The sequence below is a fragment of the Acyrthosiphon pisum genome, chromosome A1 (genome assembly GCF_005508785.2).
Source record: "Acyrthosiphon pisum isolate AL4f chromosome A1, pea_aphid_22Mar2018_4r6ur, whole genome shotgun sequence".
Taxonomy (NCBI): domain Eukaryota; kingdom Metazoa; phylum Arthropoda; class Insecta; order Hemiptera; family Aphididae; genus Acyrthosiphon; species Acyrthosiphon pisum.
In genome coordinates this window covers 34,701,556-34,724,309 of record NC_042494.1, presented here as the reverse complement: position 1 = coordinate 34,724,309, position 22,754 = coordinate 34,701,556, and the positions used below count along the sequence as shown (strand labels likewise).

General features: G+C 29.6%; 1 protein-coding gene across 3 annotated transcripts in view; it reads right to left on the bottom strand.

Annotated features, from left to right (window-relative positions):
• Nucleotides 1-22,754, bottom strand: part of LOC100166860 (voltage-dependent calcium channel subunit alpha-2/delta-3) — a 55,937-nt gene that overhangs the window by 8,070 nt on the left and 25,113 nt on the right. The window contains exons 2-27 of one of the 3 annotated variants that reach the window (XM_008182032.3): nucleotides 16,298-16,379; nucleotides 15,815-15,925; nucleotides 9,281-9,464; nucleotides 8,855-8,995; nucleotides 7,670-7,941; nucleotides 7,500-7,610; nucleotides 7,156-7,345; nucleotides 6,511-6,647; nucleotides 6,347-6,433; nucleotides 6,203-6,283; nucleotides 6,051-6,125; nucleotides 5,881-5,976; nucleotides 5,744-5,815; nucleotides 5,221-5,362; nucleotides 5,115-5,160; nucleotides 4,843-4,982; nucleotides 4,735-4,785; nucleotides 4,555-4,648; nucleotides 4,328-4,372; nucleotides 2,622-2,726; nucleotides 2,443-2,555; nucleotides 2,006-2,148; nucleotides 1,684-1,935; nucleotides 1,463-1,580; nucleotides 847-1,195; nucleotides 95-299 (exon numbers count right to left, since the gene is read on the bottom strand). In XM_008182032.3, the coding sequence (XP_008180254.1) occupies nucleotides 95-299; nucleotides 847-1,195; nucleotides 1,463-1,580; nucleotides 1,684-1,935; nucleotides 2,006-2,148; nucleotides 2,443-2,555; nucleotides 2,622-2,726; nucleotides 4,328-4,372; nucleotides 4,555-4,648; nucleotides 4,735-4,785; nucleotides 4,843-4,982; nucleotides 5,115-5,160; nucleotides 5,221-5,362; nucleotides 5,744-5,815; nucleotides 5,881-5,976; nucleotides 6,051-6,125; nucleotides 6,203-6,283; nucleotides 6,347-6,433; nucleotides 6,511-6,647; nucleotides 7,156-7,345; nucleotides 7,500-7,610; nucleotides 7,670-7,941; nucleotides 8,855-8,995; nucleotides 9,281-9,464; nucleotides 15,815-15,925; nucleotides 16,298-16,379 (3,442 nt within the window). Of the gene's footprint in view, nucleotides 1-94; nucleotides 300-846; nucleotides 1,196-1,462; nucleotides 1,581-1,683; nucleotides 1,936-2,005; nucleotides 2,149-2,442; nucleotides 2,556-2,621; nucleotides 2,727-3,240; nucleotides 3,274-4,327; nucleotides 4,373-4,554; nucleotides 4,649-4,734; nucleotides 4,786-4,842; nucleotides 4,983-5,114; nucleotides 5,161-5,220; nucleotides 5,363-5,743; nucleotides 5,816-5,880; nucleotides 5,977-6,050; nucleotides 6,126-6,202; nucleotides 6,284-6,346; nucleotides 6,434-6,510; nucleotides 6,648-7,155; nucleotides 7,346-7,499; nucleotides 7,611-7,669; nucleotides 7,942-8,854; nucleotides 8,996-9,280; nucleotides 9,465-15,814; nucleotides 15,926-16,297; nucleotides 16,380-22,754 lie in introns of all 3 variants that reach the window. The other 2 variants (XM_001947854.5, XM_008182033.3) reach the window with 2 other exon arrangements.

Here is a 22,754-nt window from a genome sequence, read left to right as displayed (position 1 = left end):
TACTATCATTTTTTTCATTAACTGTTATATTACCAATATGTAAATGCCGACTGGCGTATATTAATTAATAAATAAATCAATAAATAAAACTCACTTCTGGATGATAGTTAATGCACTTTCCTGTGCGTCTCCGGAACATGTTTTGATCTTGACAGTTGTACACTGGTTGTCCAGATTCATCTGTGGCCATTCGAACCTCTTGTGGTTCGATGCTTAGTTGTTTGCTGCCACAAGGGCACAGAGTATCCACCACTAATAGTATTAGGTTGCTGTGAGGGATTTTTTGCACGCTGAATGGCCTGTAAACAGGAAAAGTAAATAATATGTATCAACTATAAAGTCATGAAATTGATGTGAGTTTTTTTCTGTCTACCTGAAATAAATGTACTTGATTAAAAATGGGGCGAGTCTAAGAAAAAAGTGTATGGATTGTTCTATATATGATGATGATGCTATAATTATTTTAATTCGATATTGTCGAGTTACCTATACGATGGATAAATAATTACCTTTAATTTAATTTGTCTAAACTTATCCATACTTAAATATGGTAATTTACAGTGCACACTGCACTGCCCAATAGAATACATATTTTACTATAGTATTATGCTTTATAGAGCTCGAATACTCTTTAATTGACTCAGATTTCATATCATATAGGATTTAAGAACCAGGAGTAGGTAGTGATAAGCAGTTTAGGAAGGAATATCGTTTTATTCATGTCTTAGACGTTGTAACTACACAGAATATGGAAATGGTCAATGGTTTGGACTTGGGCAACCTTAGATAGAGGTATAATAATATATTCTGTAGTAAACAGTATAGGTAAATATGATATTATCATACCGTTCGCATCCAGTAGCGTGACAATTGGTCAATTTTCCTTTGAGTGGGTTAAATGACCCACTCATGTTCAATCTGTTGGGTTGCAGGACGTACAAATCAACCGATTTGCGACATGTCCTGGTTATGCCAGGTTGAGTTCGGTTGTAAACTGGGCTGAAGTACTCTGCGTTTTTCATGCTTGGCACGTACAGCGGTGGATGCTGTGGTATGTCTTTGTAGTCGTTCTCGGAGCTCCCCCGGTCACCACCGACACCGTCCGTTATTGGTTTGTCACCCTGGTCCGTGGTCTTCTCACCTTGATCTGGCACGAATTCATCTGGCCCCAGGTCGTATTCTGAATACATTGGATCTGGTGGAAAAATTACGAAGTGTGTATAATATATAGAATATGGATTATGGATACCAGAATAACAAATCTGCAGTTTGAATTATGACACTGTCATTTGTTGATTATAGGGGGGAGGGGGGAGAGTTCTTTTTTATATTCAACTATAATATCTCTCCTGTACCAAGTAAATAACTCATATAAATTATATTATAATATCAGATATGAATATAGTTTCCTATTAATATTACTGTTTATATTATATAACAAGAAATATAATAAAATATATACCTTCTTCTTGAGCTTGAATCCAGTTTGGGAATAGGGCGTGATAGATGTTAGTTTCGATTGCTAACCAAGTCAATCGACCTAATAACCACCTTACAAACCAGACGACCGGCTGGAAAGGCTGCAAAAGAAATAAGATGTATCGTAAACGGTCCTAGACGAGTCGGGTGTTCGTTGATATATTATAGAGATAATCGTTAGTATTATTTTGATTGTATGATTACTCGTAGTGAAGACGCTGAATCGGTTTCATGTTCGATACCGCTATGACACGCGCCTTGGTTGTCTAGTATAGTGATTTTCTTGTAAATGCCGTCTTGAACCAACGAGTCCATAATCGTACCGTCTGTTTGCCCGAAAAACTGTCCGGTATGATGTGATTGTTCGGATATTATTATGAATCCGTTGTTATCCAACACATAGCAGTCGAGATCATCGGAAGCACACGTCTTCTTGCATCCGGTCATGCCGGTACACTTGTCATAGATTAAGAGAGAAAAAAATTAGATCATTTTGTAATAATTATATTTTTACTTTAACACGTACGGCCGAAGTGATGTTGATGAAGTGTGAAGCGATTGATGAATGTTGAAATTGTATGCCAACAACCGCGGCTGCTGCTCGATGACCTTTATTTTCAACGAACATCGCGTGGGTAGCTGTAATCAGTGGTCGATCAAGACCAGCGCCTGTAAAGAAGTCGAATGACTTTGATTTATTTTCATCCTTTTACATGAACAACATATCCGATTGTAATTTTCCAAATATAGTTGTTTTGGTCCAGAATTAACGGACCACCCTTAATACCCTAATATACGATACACGCACACGCGACGCGTGACGTAGTAATTGCATAAGCAATATCAATGTTTACGTTTACGTTTAAATGAATAATACCTACAATTATTATCTTTTCATTGATAGAAAAATAAATATGAAAATTACAATTAAAATGTTTTTAGTATAAAAAAAATCAAATTAACCAGAATTGAATGGCACTGAAAACACAAAACTTTCAGGTTCTATGTTGTGCTGGTCAATCGCTCTTTTGTACCACACCTCGTCTATGGCTTTTTTGTTGGTTTCGCTAAAATGTCTAGAATAATATGTGAAAAATAAATGGTTATACTAATGATACGACATGTTAAATCATCAAACTTACGGTTCGGGGCCTCTGTTATTATTTGTTCCGTGATCTCGCCATCTCAATAATCCACTCCTTGTCGCAATGAACGTAAGCGTTACACCAAACATATGATGTCCTTGGCTATGAACGCGTGCAACATAGTATACAAAATTACAAATTAATACACAACGAAAAATTGTTGTTTTATACATATTTTATTTAACGTATAGTACCATTAAAAACTCCTCTGAAGAAGCCACATAAGTTTAATTTTAAGTATTTAAAAAAAGTTATTAGATCTACGACAATTTTTAATTTTTAATTGATCAAAAAAAATCGATCAAGTTAATATTATGAGAAATATTAGTACTGTATTTTAGTTACTTCTTCAGAAGTTTGTAATTTAAATGTTATGTGGAAGTGAGACATTTTATCTTACCAAATCCGCTGCAATAATAATTCAAAATTTTTTCTAGGGTGGGGAATACTTAATCATAAATAAAAAAATATGTAATTCAAAATCGATTGAAGTCCATATTTTCCGAACAACAATCTTAAATTACGTTAGGTACTGTGACACACTGAGCTAATAAAATATCAAATCTACAGTTCAGTGCAAATAGTTTGAATGTACCACGTGTTTCATCTACTTTACCTGTGCAGAAGTGCCATTAGTGTGGCTATTGGGCTTTAAAATGTAGACAAGGTTAGTGCAATTTTTAAATTAGGTGCAAATATATAATAAATCATAATTAATATTATAAAAACAAAAGTAGCTAACTATCACTTAAAGTAGTATTAATATACCCTATCGACAAAATAAAATATCTGCAAACAAAACTGTGTAGGTATTTGTCGTTTTTGACAGAAAACGTATGTGTTTAAAATATTATGAATATTGAATAATTCGTAGGTATTTTTTTTTTTTTTCAATAAGTTATTTGAAGATCAAATCATATTCTGTTCAACTTAAAACTTTAGATTCAGGTTATTTTGATTTATTATAATGTATTATGGTTTTTTTTTTTTTTAAATATAAATATTTATTTCTAATTATTATCTAAGTATTAAAAAATGTTATACTTATTTATTTATTTTTAAATTTTTGATTTTTGTTTGGAATTTAACAACAGGATATTTTTCTGAATATTTTAAAGTGTGAGGTATATTACTACAATGTTTGTTTTCGAACGTTTAAGATATTATAATAAAAAAATAGAATAGATTAGTAGAAACAAATGCTAAAATATAAACATCACAAAATACTTATTCAATATAATTTTTAATAATGAAAGGGAATGATAAATTGATATAATATATTTTATAATATCATTACATGCAGTTTGAAATATAAATTTATGATAAGAAATACAAGTTAAAAAATAATAACAGAATAAATAAATGTAACACTGTATACAGTTATAACTGAAGTTAACAAAACTCTATTGGTATGTTAATAAATCTTTTGATATAGGTAGGTTCTTAAAATATTCAGATATTTTATTTTATGATATCTTTACAAAATAAAATAAAATAAAAATAAGTAATCATGCTTATCAGTTATTATTAACATTGGTGCAAATATGTGTGTTATTGATGTGTTTTGACTTATAATAATACATAATATTGTGAGTAGGTACAATATATAATCAGACATTAGTCATGATTTGTGATTTCGGTGATTTCAGTGCGTTAGAATGCGTGTTTAAAAATAACAGCCAGTTTCTTTTTATTATTTTTACCTATTTTTTAAATTTTGCATTTTGAGTAACGCGTTTGTAGATTTACTGAAAATAAAAGTTTTGAAATACTGTAAATATATATATATTTTTTTTCATTGACAACTATCAAAACTTTTGGCGAATCATAAAAAATTGTGAAAACACATAATACTTGAAATTCAGAAAAACTATTTTTATAAACTTTTAGATTAAATATATAAGGTATAATAAATTATCAATGCACTTACTGTTTATGAGCCTTAGATATTTGACTTGTTAGTTTTTCAAGACTATCAGTGACTAATGCATCGAATACTAAGGATTGTAAAAGATTTTTATCGCCTGTAATTAAAAAATTCTCATTATTAAATCTATAGGTATTTAAAATGATTACATAGGTATTACTGTATTAGTAACAAAACACTTACAGTAATGAGAGTCTTTTTCCTTTCTCCACGTGTTATAAACCTGGCTTGTGCCTGAAAATACTCACAAGAATTAATATTTTAGTGTTCATTAATTTATTAAATAATTACCAGGTTCTCTTTGTGGCATTCTAGACCTTAATGACATCCATTTCCAACCAGGACGTTTGGATCTGGACAAAAAATGCAACACTCTATCCTCTGGAGTTTTAAAGTTATGTTCATTTCCATAGTTATATTCACAATAAACCCTGTAAAATTATATTTCAATAATGAAACATAGATCTGCTATACTATATAATATATATAATATACATTATACATATGATACATATTATACATATTATACGTAAAATAAAATTTGGAAGTAGTTTTATACTCACCACTCGGGGTGGACTTTCCAGTTTTTTCCTTTAAAATACTCTGTAACTAAAAAATGAATACAAATAAATTTTAAATAACCAATACATATTTTTTTAAGTTACTAACTATTGAATTGAGTTAACTTTATTTCTTCTTCTCCGAGCAGTTCATACATTCCATAACTTTCTGGAAGAGCAATACCTAAACTATAAGGTGTATCTTCGATTGAATGATAAAAGTATTTATATTTTCTAGTAGATACTCGTCTCTGGAAATTAAAAAAAAATATTAAATTAAATAGTTCTAAAATTCAATTTGTTTAATAAAGATTATTTTGGGTTTACATTTTAAGTTTAAAACTTCCATAAAGTTATATTTTAATTATAATTCCCTTACAAACTCACTATCTTCTGTGAAAAGTTTTAAAATCTATTTGTTTTTTTTCATAAAACAAACATTTTTATATAAAAATAATTTAAAATCTACAATTTAGTTTTATTTCAATACATTGTAACGTCACAATTTCATTAACATGCAATAATTTTTTAAAAATCAAAATTATTTGGGTACAGTTTTATTATATTTTTAATATAATATTATACATAGATACACTTATTTAGCTTAAAATATTATGTTGTGTGTTGGTTACCATATTATCCAAGTGATTTTTGACTTTTAGAGTAGTTTCACCTTCCCGCTGTTCAATCATTTCTCTCCTCAACTAAAGAATATTTATAAAACGTTTTCAATCAATAAGAATATTTTATAAAAAAAAAAAATACTCACTTCGAGCAATAGAGTGTTATTATTAGTGTCCACGTCCGGTAACTCAATCTCACTCAGGTCGACCGTCTTATATTGAGGTCTGACCGAATCAGATTGCTGTAAAATATTGTTTATACACATGAAATTATTAAGTTGCCGTTTATCAGTGATAATATTCTATGAGTTATTACCGTTGGTCGGAAGTCAGGATGGTAAAGGACATGTCCGTTATTGTCCAATATAAAGGAGTAACCATTAGCACCGAGCTAAAGGCATAAAAATAATTAAAAAAATTACCTAAATACCTATATCTTCAATATTCGTATAAAAACTTCATATTTACCTTATAGGCTGGAACAAGTTTCTTTAGGTCGTCAATATAGACGTCCATACCAACCACACCCAATAAATTGGCGGCTCGTTCCTGTCAAAACGAAGTTCAATAGTAATATATAAGATATTATACAAAAGTACTTAGTATATTTACCGAATGGTTTCTCCTGTCAAAAACGGGCGCAGATACTGTTGTCATAAGTCTGCCATCTATAGTGTCAGTAGCTTTTAAATTGTCAACCTGAAATGATAAAAATTGAAAATCAAACACAAAATATAAATTTTTTTTTGACTGTGTTCGTTTTCAAAGATAAATACTTTGCTTGCAAGATAGACTGGTGACCAATATACAGGATGATCGGTTTGATACATAACTAATGGTCTAGCCATGACTAAAACATAGTTTAGTACTTTTTCTCGAAGATTTCTTTGGTCTTCGATATGTTCGAAATAACCTGAAAATTATTGAACGCGTGAACTGTAATGTAAATTATTTATAAATAAGTATAATAGTAAAAAAATGGTGATAATTATCTTGATTGTAATGATACTAAAATTATTTACCAGATTTTCATTTTTTCTACTATTAGATTCAGAATATAACGATGAAATAATCGATTTTAGGATGATGTGTGTGTGTGTGTGTGTGTGTGTGTGTGTGTCATTACCTTTCAAATGTTTAGGTTTTCATTGAAGTTAGTTTCTAGTATAAAACTGTATCTAGGCGGTAATTTATCAAAAGTAGACCGGTATATACTTAACCGGTATTTAATACATTTTTATTTTATTATTAAAAGATGGTTTTCTTTTTTAAAAAAAATTGGTACTTATTTTAATAAAATATATTAAAAAAACAAAAACATAAAGTTTTTTTCTAAGCGTTACAAGTTCATATCTTAACTTATTATAGGTAAAATGTTCCTATTAAGAAGTATCCATAATACGTGCAATTAAAAAATTTACCTTTATTGTTGCAAGCAATCCAATTCATATCAGCAGCGTTTGAGTCATCTTTGCCGATTAAATACGTAAAAACTCGAACCGGCATATGTGGTTTATTATGTTGTAGAATTTCTTTATATGGTCCAAATGGACCGTCAGTAATTATCAATATAGCTTGGTTGCATTGACTTCCTTGACCGGTACGATTAAACTGTATTTTAACATAATAGACGTTATATTGGTAGCAAACACGAATAGAATTTCACCTATTATACTAATATCCGCCCTATCTATATCTTCACCCAACAAATTAACTTCTCCCCGAACCAAACTATAAGTTTCTAAATTAATTAATTCAAAGGTACTTTATGCAGTATGTCGAATGCACGGGCTAGAGCTCCAGTGAAGTTAGAACTGCCAGCAAACTTTGATTGTGCCACGGCGGATCTTAAATCTCTTAAGTTCTTCTCGTTGGCCTAGAATTTAAAAGAATGAGCCATTGTTTAAAATAGTAACGTGTATGGTATAGGTTTACCTGAACAATCATTTCTTTGAAACATGGAACAATTTCATAGTTTGATGATTCAAGCGATAAAACATTGACGAAATCATTAGCACCTAGCGTATCAAGCGCCGCTAATGTAGTAGCTCTTACAAGACTAAGTTTATAGTCAGATAATGCGATTGAAAAATCAGCTATTATAACTATATCTTTCGCACTGGTTGCAGCTTCTACAAACCACGGATTAAGTCGATAGTCAAACAACGCAGATGGTGACAATCCCGAATATGAAGGCCATCTCAGTGCTATAGTAAAAATATAATATTCACGTAGTCAATAAACGTATTCTTTTGAATTAGCCAGAAATTACGTATTTCTATTAAAATTTTGTTCTTAAAAATATATCATAATAGTACACTACTATCAGGAATAAATTCTAAACACATCTTAATGTTTACCATGAATGACAAGAGATTCATTTTAATCGTAATTAGTAAAGAAAGTAGCTAGGTAGGACGAAAAGAAACTTTAAGGACGACTTCGAATAAAGTAAGAGCTTGGAAGTCAATTTGATCACTCATCAATATTCTTATAAAATGTAAGTAAACTTAAGTTGATTGATCACGATTCACCAAAGGCTCCGACTAGATGATGTTAAATAGTCAATATGTTATAATGTAATTTATATTTCTTCAATAATAATTGAATGGATAAAATCTTTGTAATCTTGAGTAATTCAATTAAATATCAACAAACATTTTTATTTCAATCATATTTAATTAGGTTATGTTGAACTTACTATACAAACTATTATTTTGTGGTTATAGATTGATCATAAAAATGAAAGATCGTAATTGAATCATAATTCGTAATATTGTCTATAAAATATTTATGTCATGTTTATTAAATAAAAAAAAATTATTTGTACCTATATCATAGTTTATTTGATTTAGTACTATAGAAACATGTTATTGGTTCTGTTTGGATAACTTGAATACAATTCATGCATGAAATTCACGTAATACAATTTTGATATAATATATTGACGACTAAGGAAAAAAAACACAGTATTGGATATTCGTGTTCAAATGTATTATTTATATATTCGTAAATGTAATACAATTTGATTTTGTGCTCGTGAGTCGTGACACTAATACGCTATGACAGTAACGTAGCGACATTTTCAACCTAGAATGCCAGTAGGTAGGTTACACTTACTTGGAAATCTTCTGAGTGTCCCTTTTGTGCTACCGAAATATTGCCACGATAATACGGGATCCATTTCATAGTTGCTTACAAATATTGGATCCAGATGATCAGTCCACTGCATATCTCGTACTACGGTTTCATCGACTGAATCTTCAAATGTTATAACACAATAGAAAACATTTTTTATCAATATTTTAAACGATTAGGTATCAAAAGTTAACAATATTTAATCAGTAATCACTATTTAAAATTAAAAACAAAATAATTGTTTAAGTACTTTATACAATATCCGTAATATTACCTAGGTACTAAGATTTTTAATTGAAAAATTGGATAATTTGAATAAAATTATGATATACTTTTTAATATGTATTTATATTATTTGTAATAATCAGTAAAAGTATTGTGAATGTTTTTTAATAGAACAGACATTACCTGGATCTACATATGTGCTCTGTAACAGCACACAATTTACAGTGGTGTTAAATGCACATTGATCATATCGGTCTATTGATTCGAGACTCTTGTAATCCCCAAATCCATCATTTACATATCGCTCACTTTTTACAGCAGTCTCTTGATTAGCTAAAGCAGATTGTTCACCAGCTTCCATTAGCCTCTAAAAGAATAGTAAATATATTTATAGAAAAAATATTTGAGTTAGGAAAAAATATATTTACATATTATTAAGTTAATTGAATAATATTTTAATTATAAAATTGAGTTTTAAATATAATATTGTATGCTGAAGTTATCAGTGAAATTCGCTTGAACTATAAACTAATATCCCAAAGATAATATATTGTAGACTTTGGTCTTGGACGCGCTCAAGGCATTATACTTTTGTGGTGTGTGAAAATATTCTGAAAGGAAGGAGAATGAAAAAAGTTGCTAAACGGGTACAAAACTTTCGAGACAGAAATAAATCGAAAAAACCTGTAAAACAATAGTCAAAGTTGATGGTGGGTAATTTTTAAAACTTTATTCGGCAACAACGGTTTATTAGATTTGTAAAAAGTGCATTGAACTTTCATTGGTGACCTGTATAAATATTGGAAAAGATATAAAACTACCTATATATTTTACGTATGCGTGGTACATAGATCACATCGTTTTATAATGTATAGGTACATTATAAAAGTAGTTTTTCTATAGGTTTATTATATTTTTTATAACTATATACATTATATATTTTTATAGTTTTATTATTAAGATATAATAGTAATTACATTTATGTCACTAAAATATAAAGTTTTACATTACCATTTCTTAATAAACAATTGAAATCCTAAAAAAATATTATATTTTTATAAGTAGGCACCTATATTAATATGAACTATTTATTTAAGTATTTTTTTTTTAAATATTTACTAACCATTTAATTTTATAAGATGTTATAGTATGTAGTAGGTAAAGTATCAATAGTTCCATATTAAACCACTATAATATTCATTATGCAATACGTAAAATTCTGAGCTTTGAATTGTTTTATAGTTTTGCGTAATTATTATTAACTAAAAATCGTGAATTAATAAAATTTAATATCATAAATTTACCAAATATACAAAACCTACATATTTGTTTTTATAATTTATGTTTTAGTTATTACTACAATTTAGATAATAATATAAATGTAGATATATTTTTAATTTAAATTAAATTAAAATACTAAAAAATCAAAAATATTGAAGTTATAATAAAAATATTTTTATTAAAAAAAAATAATAATAATCTGTGCATTTAAAGTATTACAACTGACTGATGAATTTTTGAGATGTTTTAAATTAAATGAAAATATTTACACTAACCATCATCGTTACTGGATAATGCTGACAGGCACCGTCCAGTAAAGTTATTGTGAAGGTTTTGATGGGCTAGATCACGTTTACGTTTACGACAGTTAGTGTGTTTTTTCTAAATTTATAATACCACAAATGTTGACAGTTATTTACCAAGTTTTAATTTAATTTTTAAAAGATTGCATTTTAACATGGATTAAATATATTAAATCATGTCAGTCGTGACCTAAAAAATAATGAAAATAAAAAAAGATAGTATAATATTAATTAAATGTAAGATTTAATTATTAAAATTTAGAAATTAGAATACATTTTTATTCACAAAACATTTGAAGATGTATATTAAATGAATGTGTTTTCAAACAATTTAATAAACATATATGTAGAATAATATAACAATTTATATAGAATTTGTAAAAAAATAACTAATAAGTAATAACATTTAGTACTACATAAATATGAAATATAATTTATTCATTTACAATATTATTGGAATCAAAATTGAATTCATAAGATGAAAAGGATTAAACAATGTTTAATTAGAATTGGACAATTAATAGAATTTTGAGACGATAAGGCCTTTTGTGTAGGAATTTAATAAAAACTAAAAGAATAAAAGTTTTTTTTTGTATTGAAGAGGTATTCTATATTTTTTTCTTATAATATTAAAATTTGCAATTTTTTAAAGGGGTTTAAAGTTTAAATAATGTTGAATTTTTTAAATTAAATAACGTTGTTATTTTTGACATTTTTTAATTGAATTTGTAGCTTTAGGGTTTGACATTTTAATGCAAGTTAACTCATATATTAATTACTATGTTCAGTAAATATTTAAAATCTTTAATCATTAATTATTTCATGAGTAACTTAAAATTGTTAAATAGTCCCTAAAAAACTTCGGTAAACTAAATTCCGGTGTGTTGCCTACTCAGAATAGTTTATCGAATGCAATGATTTATTATTTGTTTAAAATGTGTACCTTATATTATAATAATTAACCGCTAAACACAATTATCCTGTACTTAACTGAACGAAATATGACAAGAATCATATAATATCTAATTATTTAGCCTGTCTAGGGGAATTCTTTACTATGCGCTGTATAGTAAGTGTCAAGTGAACCTCTTTATTGAATAAGTAACTGTAATGTGTGAGTTAAATTTGAATTTAATGATAATCTAACCTAACCATTGTACACGAAAAACGATTCTGAGGCATTTTTTTTTACAAAATAGGTATATTTTATTATATTACAATTACATCGCTATAAGTAATGAAGTAGGTTGAACAAAATTCATATTTTATTAAATAATAATACAAATAGTATTTCATATAATATAACTATCTATTACCTACTAAATGTTTATAAGGGTTTATTTATAATAAATGTTTTATATCGACGTACCTACCACAAAGGTCAGAATAGGTTTGTCGACTGTCGTATAATTTAATAGCTCCAAATATTTTGAAAATTGTATTGCGTATAGTTAATAAATATTTAATCGTTGGTAAAAAGTTTAATGTTCCTAAGCAAAATAGTTTTTCAATCACAACAAAAGAAATAAAATCTTTATTTATCATTCAAATATTCAATTTCATCGAAGTTTTAACTTGAAATATCTATAAAAATAAATTTCCCAAGATATTTTCTTTAATATAAATGTCTATAAGAAAATTTTCTCTGGTACGTCAGAAATTTCCCCCCTCCACTCTGATCTCAAAATCCAAACCATTCATCACTATCCTCCTACTATTATAAACCATTTCACAAAAACACATTCAATCATTCAAATCCCTTAATTTCTAAGCTCTTCTCTCTAACTCTTCCTAATAACCCACCTCGCCGTCTCAAATGAAATTGGTCCAGGGACCTCCTCAACATAAAAAAAATTAAATAAAACAACACAAAAATTTAAAAAAAAAAAAACCGCCTAAAATTATGAAATAGGATCATTGGACCCATATCATGCCATCCGGCGTGCAGTCCTGTTTACATGTTCTCCCTATTACCTATTGTATACATTTTATTACTGATTGTATATAATATATTCTTGTTTGTTCTGATAAAAAAAAAAAAAGAAAATTGCATGTAAGATCTTGTAATACATTTTCAAGCACTGTGTCCATCCTATTTTATTATAATTGTATTATAGAAATTAGAAAATATTGCTATTGTTTTTAGTACCAACCTACCTATATTCTTTATAATTTAGTAACTTAAAAAATTAGAATAGGAATTAGTTAAATTCCTTTTTGAATTCATTGTTGTTAAGTTTAATAATTTATTATTTAAAATACTTTTATAAAACTAAATTTCAATTAATTGTATTACACATTTTTGATTTTTCTTAAGACATAATATTTATTAGCCGGTTGATTGAATAAATTGATAATAGATAAAAAATTATCATAATAATATATAAGCTGGCCTTTTTATATTATTGTGAATGTTTCTATTCATAATTTGTCTAAAAGAGCTGAACAGATTTTTTTTTTTAGCTTAAAATGTGTGATTCACCAAGCATGCTCACTTCCATTTTTCCTTTAATGAGTTTATTCAAATTCTGATTTTAGAAATTTTTAAATTTACTCAAAGACCATATTCTCAAGTTGTTGAATTATTTTGTATTACTTACGTGATACTCTGATGATACAAACTTCTATTTTTTAAACGAGAACCACCCTTTTTTACTGTATATTATTTAGTGGATAATTTTTTTGAAAATATTTTTGTACCTCATTCAAAATTTGAATGAGTAGTTTCTTAGTTATTAAAATCTTTGTATTAAGGATAATAATCCTTAAAAAATGATTTTGCATAAACATAAAATTGGATCTAGTATCTATTATACTTGGGCTATTTTTACAAATGATTAATATTGATTGATTAATATTAATGACTACAATTTTTAAATAACCATAGCCCTTTTATCTTTAGAACACAAAGTTAAGCAACTCAAAAATGACTCGTACGAATTTTGATTTTGAAACTTTAAAAATGATATACTGTATAGTTCATAGTTAAATAAGAATTTCCTTATTTGTAAATCAAAAGCTTGTATTTCCACAGGATACTCTTTAAGTAGTGCAAAAAATCATAAGAATTTTAAAATATGGTCTTAAAGTATGTTTAAAAATTCAAAAAATCAGATTTTGAATAACTGCATTATTGAAAGAAAATGGGGTAAGTATGCTTGGTGAATCACCCTCTATACTGCTCCAAAATTTGACAATAAAAATTATTTTTGAATGTTTATTCCGATAAATAAAAGATGGATTATACGCGTTATAAGCGTAAAGTACCAGGGGTTAAATTGGGTGACGCAGTGGGTCCTCCTACCTCTGAATGCGAATACGCGTCCCCTTTTACTCATTCTTTAAACGGTACGCTGTTACGGTGAGGCATTGAAGCGTAATCAAAATAACTTTTCCTCCGTTAAAATAAATTATTTATTTTTTAAATGTATCATTTTATATTTTTCAGTATAGACCTATATATGTACCTATATTTTTTTTAATAAAATAAAAAAATATTGAGTTGATGAGCCTTGAAACTTATTAATTATTATATATTTAACATTTTGTGTAATTAAACCCTAATTTCTGAGAGAAATATAATAATATGTATGTTCCTTTTTATATTGTTTTGTTAATTTATAATATGTAAGTGTTAAAAACTATTTTGTAAAATTAAGTTCTAAGAAGAAAGAAAAATATAATTAATTTTTTAACTATATTTATTACTATTTAATTAAATGTAATTTACCATAGGCATTATGATTAGGTAATATGGATATTGTTCCAACTATTAACAAAATCAATTAATACTATGAGAAAAAATGTTTTTGTACGGGAAAACATTACATGGAACGCTCAAATAAAATATGAATGACAGTACCCCTTGCCATTTTATGCCACTTAACCCAAGCACACATCAATTTCTAAAACAATGTTTTGATTTGGTTAAGCCCACACACTAGGATTGCTTAAAATGGGTGCTCTCCCCCCCCCCCACCGGGTATATACAATTTCACAACGACACGATTGCTTCAATTACGACACCATTTTAATTGCAATTCTTCTTCTCCTTCGTATTATTATTATTAAGAGACTGTTTTGACAGGATATTAAGTTAATAAAACGAGCATAGCATACAAATCATAATGGTTAGGCACTGGTAACGACTTATGCAAATTAAATGGCAAAGAAACGAGATATTTCAGGTCTGTGCAAAGTGCTTTATAATATCATTCGTCAGATGGCATGGGAAGTGTGGAGTCATTAAGGGTGTTAAAATGGTGTGGTTCTCCTTTTCAACCTCGAATCCTGTTAATTAAATTCCTCGACGAGTTGTGCACTGTGTCTGTGTTTGTATGCGCGCGTGTGTGTGTGTGCCTCTTCCACGTCTATTTCTATATCTCTCTCTCTCACTACCTCAGTGTTTCTGACTCTCTCTCCCTGACTATCTCTTGGTGCCAAAACCATTCGACAAAGCAATCGGTTCCAAAAATCTACACACAAGCAGGAGAGGAACATACAGTTAATGAGACAAAGAGTGAGAGAGGAATGGAAAGCTTATTGTTACGACCCTCTGCCAACGCACCCATTGAAGCTCCCTCTAATTACACCCCACCTTACACCCGGCCAACGCTGAGTTAATTAACGTTTATTGATGTAATATAGACGCCATATTGAGATGTGCAATAATGTTTTAATCGGTTTGGAAACTTGTCGTATACGTCGCGTTCAAATAACGTTAACGAAATCGATACGCAGACACCTATAACAATGTGAGTATGCTTAACGGTGACAAACCACCAAGGGAAAGGTCGTTGATTTTAATGATGGTGGTGGTTGATGTGTACGATTTATAGGAATTTAAGAAGCATTGTATGTATAATATATTGTCGTTAGCAAAATAATGTAAGTATTTATATAGGTATGTGCATTGTGCACTTGCGTGTCTGTATAATTGTGTACACTCGTAAATCGTAATACAAAAATGAATCGAATTAAACATATTTTAGGTCGAGCAGAAAAAAAGTACTTATGTTAAGACACAGTTTTTAGTTTTAAGTGCATTTTAAATACCATTAATTTTATTTATTTATTTACCTATATACATTATACGTATATAACTAAAAGAACAATAGAAAATTTATTTGCTCACCAAAACAGAATTCATTTTGATATCCATCATATTTTTAACTTCCGCTGCCAAATCGCGAATGAGTAAAAGTCCGTCTTTTCTACGTACTTTAGATTCTCGCTCTCGATATTTCTATTATAAAATACAAAGTAAAAGTTTGATTATTTTTTTTAATGAATTCAGAGTAAAAACTTTTACAACATATATAAAAAATAATCTATTTCTTTATTTACTTAAAATAATATTATAATATTATTTACAACAAAGTAAAATTTTAATTTGTGTGTAATTAATATAATTAGAATGAACTAATAGCTTTAAATTTCAGATTTTTTTTTTATTATTAATCTTTTTATAAGTTTGGCTTCAGTGGTCACTTACTCTAAATCTAAAACAAATTAATTTATAATGTTTAAAATGTTTAAATATATATATTTTTTTAAACATCTACTATTAATTTTAAAAAACTTTATTTTAATGAAGGTGCTTAATATTGGTACTTACTCTCTGGATTTCATTCATGTTGGTGATTTGTCTGCCAAACTCCCACAGGTCCACACCAAATTTCAGTGCCCAATTTTTTACCCTGAAACAGAACACACGCACGTCATGTATAAAACAATATAAATATAAATACAAATAAGCGCAAGACCATATTTAAACTGGGGCACCTATAATAGAGGGTAGAATAGAGCATAGAGGGTATGTCTGGCGGCCCGCCAGACCGTGTATTATCATTTGTCGGTGGCCGGCATGTATTTGTGGGTCACACGTAATACGTACGTGACGCTTGTTAATGGGATCTGGCTATAGAATGAACGCGTGTTGTATCACAATTCACAACCTACTTGTAAAAAGGAAGCACCAAAATGTGATGTCCCGGGGGTCGCTGAACTATGACGTATAAGCAACACCTATTTCGGTACGATGGATGCAATTATTCGATATTCTGGTGTATACGAGTGTTATATTATGACGTGTTTCAAAATTAAATATATTTGTGCAATGTAATATAATAAAATATATATTAACAAAAACAGCTGAGAACCAACAAATCCATTCCAAAGAATTAATATTAAAAGGAACAGTTTAAGAAGAGTATATAATACTTACTCCCGAATATAAATGTATAATATGCTCTTTTTGTATAGTTTCTAATAAGATATTTAACATTGTTAAGAGTGTTCTAGTAAAAAATTATTATTTGTCAGTATAACAATCAATGTCTATACTCTGTATTGTTAAAATTAACATTACTAAAATGCTTAACACGTTTTAGGTAACATATATATAAATCTACTAAAATGTATTCGTTAGTGTATTTGATTTAAAAATGATTTTATGAGAGTAATAATTATCAAGAACAAAAGTCAATAAATAATTAAATCGTGTGATTATAATTTTACAGGCAATTTTACATTTCATTGTAATATACTAACATATTTATAAATTGTAGTACAATTTTTATGTTATAATTAATGCCCGGATTTCAATGCAAAGTGCATTGTTTCTTGGGTGATCTAGATCAATATACATTCCTAGTGGGTAGGTACATGTTTTATTTTATGTAATAAATACTTTAAAAGTGTAACTATTATTTTGCATTTTTTTTTAGCATTTTCAGATAATTTAATTAATTTTTAGTGCATATTATATTATTACATTTTACAAGCTTTAAGTTTAAATTAAGAAATTCAAATTATTAATTCAAGAAGTACTGTGCTTCAATTATTAATACAATTTTTAGATAACTTTTATCTATGCCAAATGTTAATATCGTATGCGAGAACTAGTTATTTTTAGCAATAATAATCGAATGTGGTATATTATCGGGACTCAAACAACTAATAACTAATTGGACAATCGGAGATAAATCGTGGTTGCATTTATTTCCAGTATACTATTTATTTATTGTGTGTTGGCCTATGTTTGGTATTTGGTGTTTGTATTTTTGTTAGTTTAGTTATAAAGAAATATTGATAACGCCGAAAGGTACATCATAAGTTTCCTATCGGTTGCGTAGTCTCATGTCTATAAAAAATTATTGGTCATTTTTCAAGGCCATTATAACGTTGAAAGTACATTTTTTATTGTTTTATAGTGTATTTAATTCCATGCTTTTGTTATAACTTATAACATTTAATATTTAGCTTTATACATTTAGAGGGATCAAAAATTATTTATTTTTGATGCAATGATAGTTATGATGAAGGCTGATTTTTAACTTTCAGATCAAAATAAATATTTTCAAAAGTAGAGAATTAAATGTTTTAGTACAATATTAATGTAAACTTTTTTTTTGGCAGTTTTATCGAAAACTACTGGGAATTTGCTTGTCTGACAAACCTAAAGTACCATCTGTGTCCGTTTTTGAATCGATAGAAAAGCTGTATTAAAGTTTAGGTGTATTTTTATTTTGACAGCCCAGAAAAAAAAATTATAAATGTTTTCTGAAACAAAATGAAAAATAACACATATCGATGTGATAAATCATTGTAGGTAATTAATATCTAGATTAGAAGCAGAATATTAAAAATGATATTAAATTGTTTAATAATTGTTATAATTTAAACACTGCAAGTCTCTGCAATGGTGGTTTGTCAACTCCATTATGTTTTAAATTTTATAATCATCGTATGAGATTCGTACCATGATTCGGTGTATTTATGGTTTATGGGTTTTCATTAATTATTATTGCATGGTCACAGCTGCTGCAGGTGGTACAAATGTACAATGGAATATAATTTACAGATCTCGTGAACAATATAATAAAATTATATTATTTATCGAGTGTGTACGAAATGACCAATTCACCTATATTATGTGTACACTATAATAGTGGTACTTTTAATTGCCTTTTAAAAACATTTTGGTGAGCCACGCGTTTATTGTTGTTTAAACGTGTAATACACCCGACTTGATTGAGTTCCTATTACTGACTACTGTTATCGTACCTATTTGGTATACTGATCACTGATTAGGACTTTAGGAGTATCATATATCATAGGTATAGGTACGACACACCACCCGAGTGTTGTAGGTGTTGATAGTTAACAAATATATTTACGAGTGTCGTTACTTTTTTTACCGACCTAATGGTAGTTAAGTCTGTTGCCAAGCCACGGAAGTACTGTGCCTTATGACACTTTCTGCAAACACAATCAACCCCGAAACTAGTGGCCTTATTGTAAAATAGTGTAGTAGAGCTAGCCGTGGGATCATGAGGGAAGGGACGGGGTCCGCGAAGAACCTAATGGGCCCGAAAGTCCATTCGTGTTTCACTGATGAGTTACATACCGATTACCTACCTACTTTAAACTCTCGACATTAATTCTGGAAAACAGCGGGTTTTCGACACACAGGATCATGGGAAATATTTGCTGACCAACTGCCGTGTTCTTTACGCCGCTGTACAATCGTGTAACATGTATGTCACGCATTACACGGAGTAGCCACAGTCGGTGGCAAGGCGAGGAAGCATGACGAAAAATTGAGAGAGAGATAGTAATATTATATAGAGGATCGAGAAAGAGAGAGAAAGCGATTTGCGGACAATTGGCGAAAAAAATCGACGAACGTTGCGGTTGTAGAATGTGTGGTGCACGGGTGAGTATGCGAATGGGTGGTGTAGCGTAGGATAGAGCGAGAGGGTATTAAAATATATATCTAAACACAATATAACACGCGGCTTTAAGAGGCATTAATCACACGCGGGGAGGAACGCTTCGGCGGGACGAATGCAGCTATATGTACACATATCGGATGGGCCGGCGTATAGTGTTGTTTTGGCGAGGACGATAGGGGTAGTTGCAGGATGGGGGGGTCGCGCGTCGACGTGACCCCTTCGTATACGATCTCGAGCGTTTTCTCGTACGCCGCTTCTACTACGACTGCTACTCCAACTACTACTACTACTACTACTACTACACTACTACTACTACTACTACTACTACTACTACTACTACTACTACTACTACTACTATTACTACTACTACTCCTCCTCCTCCTCCTCCTCCTCCTCCGACTTCTACTGCCGCTGCCACAAATGCCACGATACGTATTAGTACGTTACGGCGTGCGCTTGAGCGCTAGCGTCTCCCGCCGCCGCGCAGTATCGATCGCATTCGACGTGTACGCTGTACACGCAGAGAGACCCCCTGGATTTCGGTCGGCATTGACCTCCCTTCGCCCCGCCGAAAAAGGTGAGCACGCGCGTGCGTGTGTGTGGTAGGGTGGTGGGTCGGTGGTGTGGGTGCAGGCATGAGTATGGCGGTACGCGCGCGCGACCTGCACCGGACAGTCCCCGCACTCCGAGCTTTTCCCCGCGATGGGTATAGTCGTCGCCGTAGTCTTCTCCTCCACCACCACGTGCAAAGATTCCCCCCACCCCACGCCGCCAGATCACGACTACGTCCGTCCCGTCGATATAATAATAATAATATATTACGTATAAGCGATTTTTTTTTTTTTATTCTGCTCAACCGTCAAGTTTGTCTTCGAGCCGATCACATCTGCGGCGTATAATAATATATAAATATTATAATACGATAATATGTATACGCGCAACGTATATATTTTCACCAAAATAACAATACAATCACGAAATTCAGATCCGTGCAGCACCATTTACCGCGATATAAAAATATAAAATGCACAATGTGCCTATAATATGTATACAGTATAATATACAACACGAAACGACTCGGCTAGGCGTTAATTTGAACTTTTTTTTTATTTTAATAATATTATATAGAATGGCTCCTATAATATGGTAATCGGTAGGTAGAAATATATGCGATTTCAAACGGAGCGGTGGAGAGTGTATTTGGTTCGACTACATATTATATCTTTATTCTGTACACCTAAATATTTTTGTCTTAAACAATAATAATATAGATATTCGGCAGTACTACAAAATTTTCATATTGCAGTAACCTTCTACCTTCTCTCATGATTGGATAAATGTCACAGATGGTATATCTTATAGGCATATCATTTTTAGAATTCCCTCGTAATACCCGAGAAAATTGTGAAAACTCTTCAGAAAAATTGCAATTGACAAATACTTTTTGTCCAACGAAATATTTTTTGGTTAGTTTATATCATAGTAAATACCAAAAAAATGCAATTTTTTACAAAATAGGTACGTATTTGTGATTTTAAATACATTTTATGATAAAAATGATAAATACATTTTGTGTTCCATACAATATTTTTGTAAGACAATTGCAATCATAGAATTAAAATGTAATATCTGCGAGTTTTCCTATATTTTAATTTTTAACTATGCTGAAAAAATATCTAATACCTAAATAATTTTTATTTCTTCTGAATATGTATCACGTATCCATTCGTGAGAGACGTACAACCATAATTAATATCAATTACCTATACTCCATTTATGAATCCGATAGTATAATAAAATATATTACAACCGGAACATGAGTGAAGATATATATTATTTAGACTGATTAATAATCGTATATACACAGAAGTGCAGGACCACAATATAAGCGTCAATCACCACAGGGAATAATAATATTTTGATTTTGATAACTATGATTAATATTAACTAGTACATTCAAAAGAATGCAATCACTAATTGTGATACAAATAACACATGATATTCAATAGTTATTAAAAACTTTTTTTTTAAATAGCTTGATTTTATAGAATACTTCGTTGCCCTTAAAAAATGATAACCCTTTAAAAAAATTGCGATTGTTCAAATTCGCAGCAGTATTCGTTGTAAATCGCAGCAGTAAGTGCAATTCAGCCACCCTGGTAGGCAATCCGAATACGTCGGACCGCGGACATTATGCGACAGCATATCAAGTTAGTTATATAAAAATTTCATGCCACGGTGTTTGGTATTGAGCTCCTCCAAAACTAAATAATGGTCTATTTATTAATAGGTGTATAAATCTCTAATAAAATGGATCAAGTACGATAGAGAAAATCGGAATAAGCATTTACCAGACTTGTAGAATACTTTCAGTTACCAATAGCTTCTCATTCATTTTTTTAGTGTACCTACTTTTAATAAAGAACCACTTTTGAAGTTAAATAACAAAATTGTAACTATATAATATTTTAGATTCTGAGTGGAACGATGAATGTATTGATTTTACAATAATGTGTGTTTTTTGTATTTTTGTATTCTTTTTTATTTTTTTGTCTGTCATCACCTGTTAGGACAGTGAAAATGCTTAGATTTTCTTCAACAGTATCTTATCTGATAGAAAAGTAAATCTAGTTGGTACTTTGGGAGGGTCAAAAGTAGAAATCGCCCACTAGTTTTCAAAAGCGCCGTGAAAAATCTGTTATCGGGAAAATCGATTTTGGTTTTTGGTGCAACTCTTAAACTAATGAGTGTAGGTATATGAAATTTTGACCGAATGTTTATATTGGCATTTTCTATACACCGTAACATTTTTCAAATATTTTGACTTATTTTAAACTGTATACGGACATTTTCAGTTTGAATTTTAGATTCTGAGTGGAACGATGAATGTATTGACTTAACAATGATGTGTGTTTTTTTTTTTTATTTTTTTTTTTTATTTATTTTTTTTATGTCTGTGTACACGATAAGTAGTCGAAATAATGCTACGATTTTCAACTTCAGTATTTTGTTCGATCAGAAAGTGAATATCGTTGGTGCATTGGGAGGTCAAAATTTAAATTTCCCAGTAGTTTTCAAAAGCGCCGGGAAAAACAAAAGAAAAATTAAGGAAAAACGGGAATTTTTACGCAAAAACGATTTTTCACAAAATTTAATTTGGTTTTTGGTGTAACTTTAAAAAAAATGACCGTAGATACATGAAATTTTGACTGAATGTTTATCTTAGCATTTTCTATACAGCATAACATTTTCAAAATATTTTGATTTATTTTGAGCTCTTTACGGACATTTTCATTTTCCATTTTTTTATATTTTTTATATTTAAAGTTCAAAAAA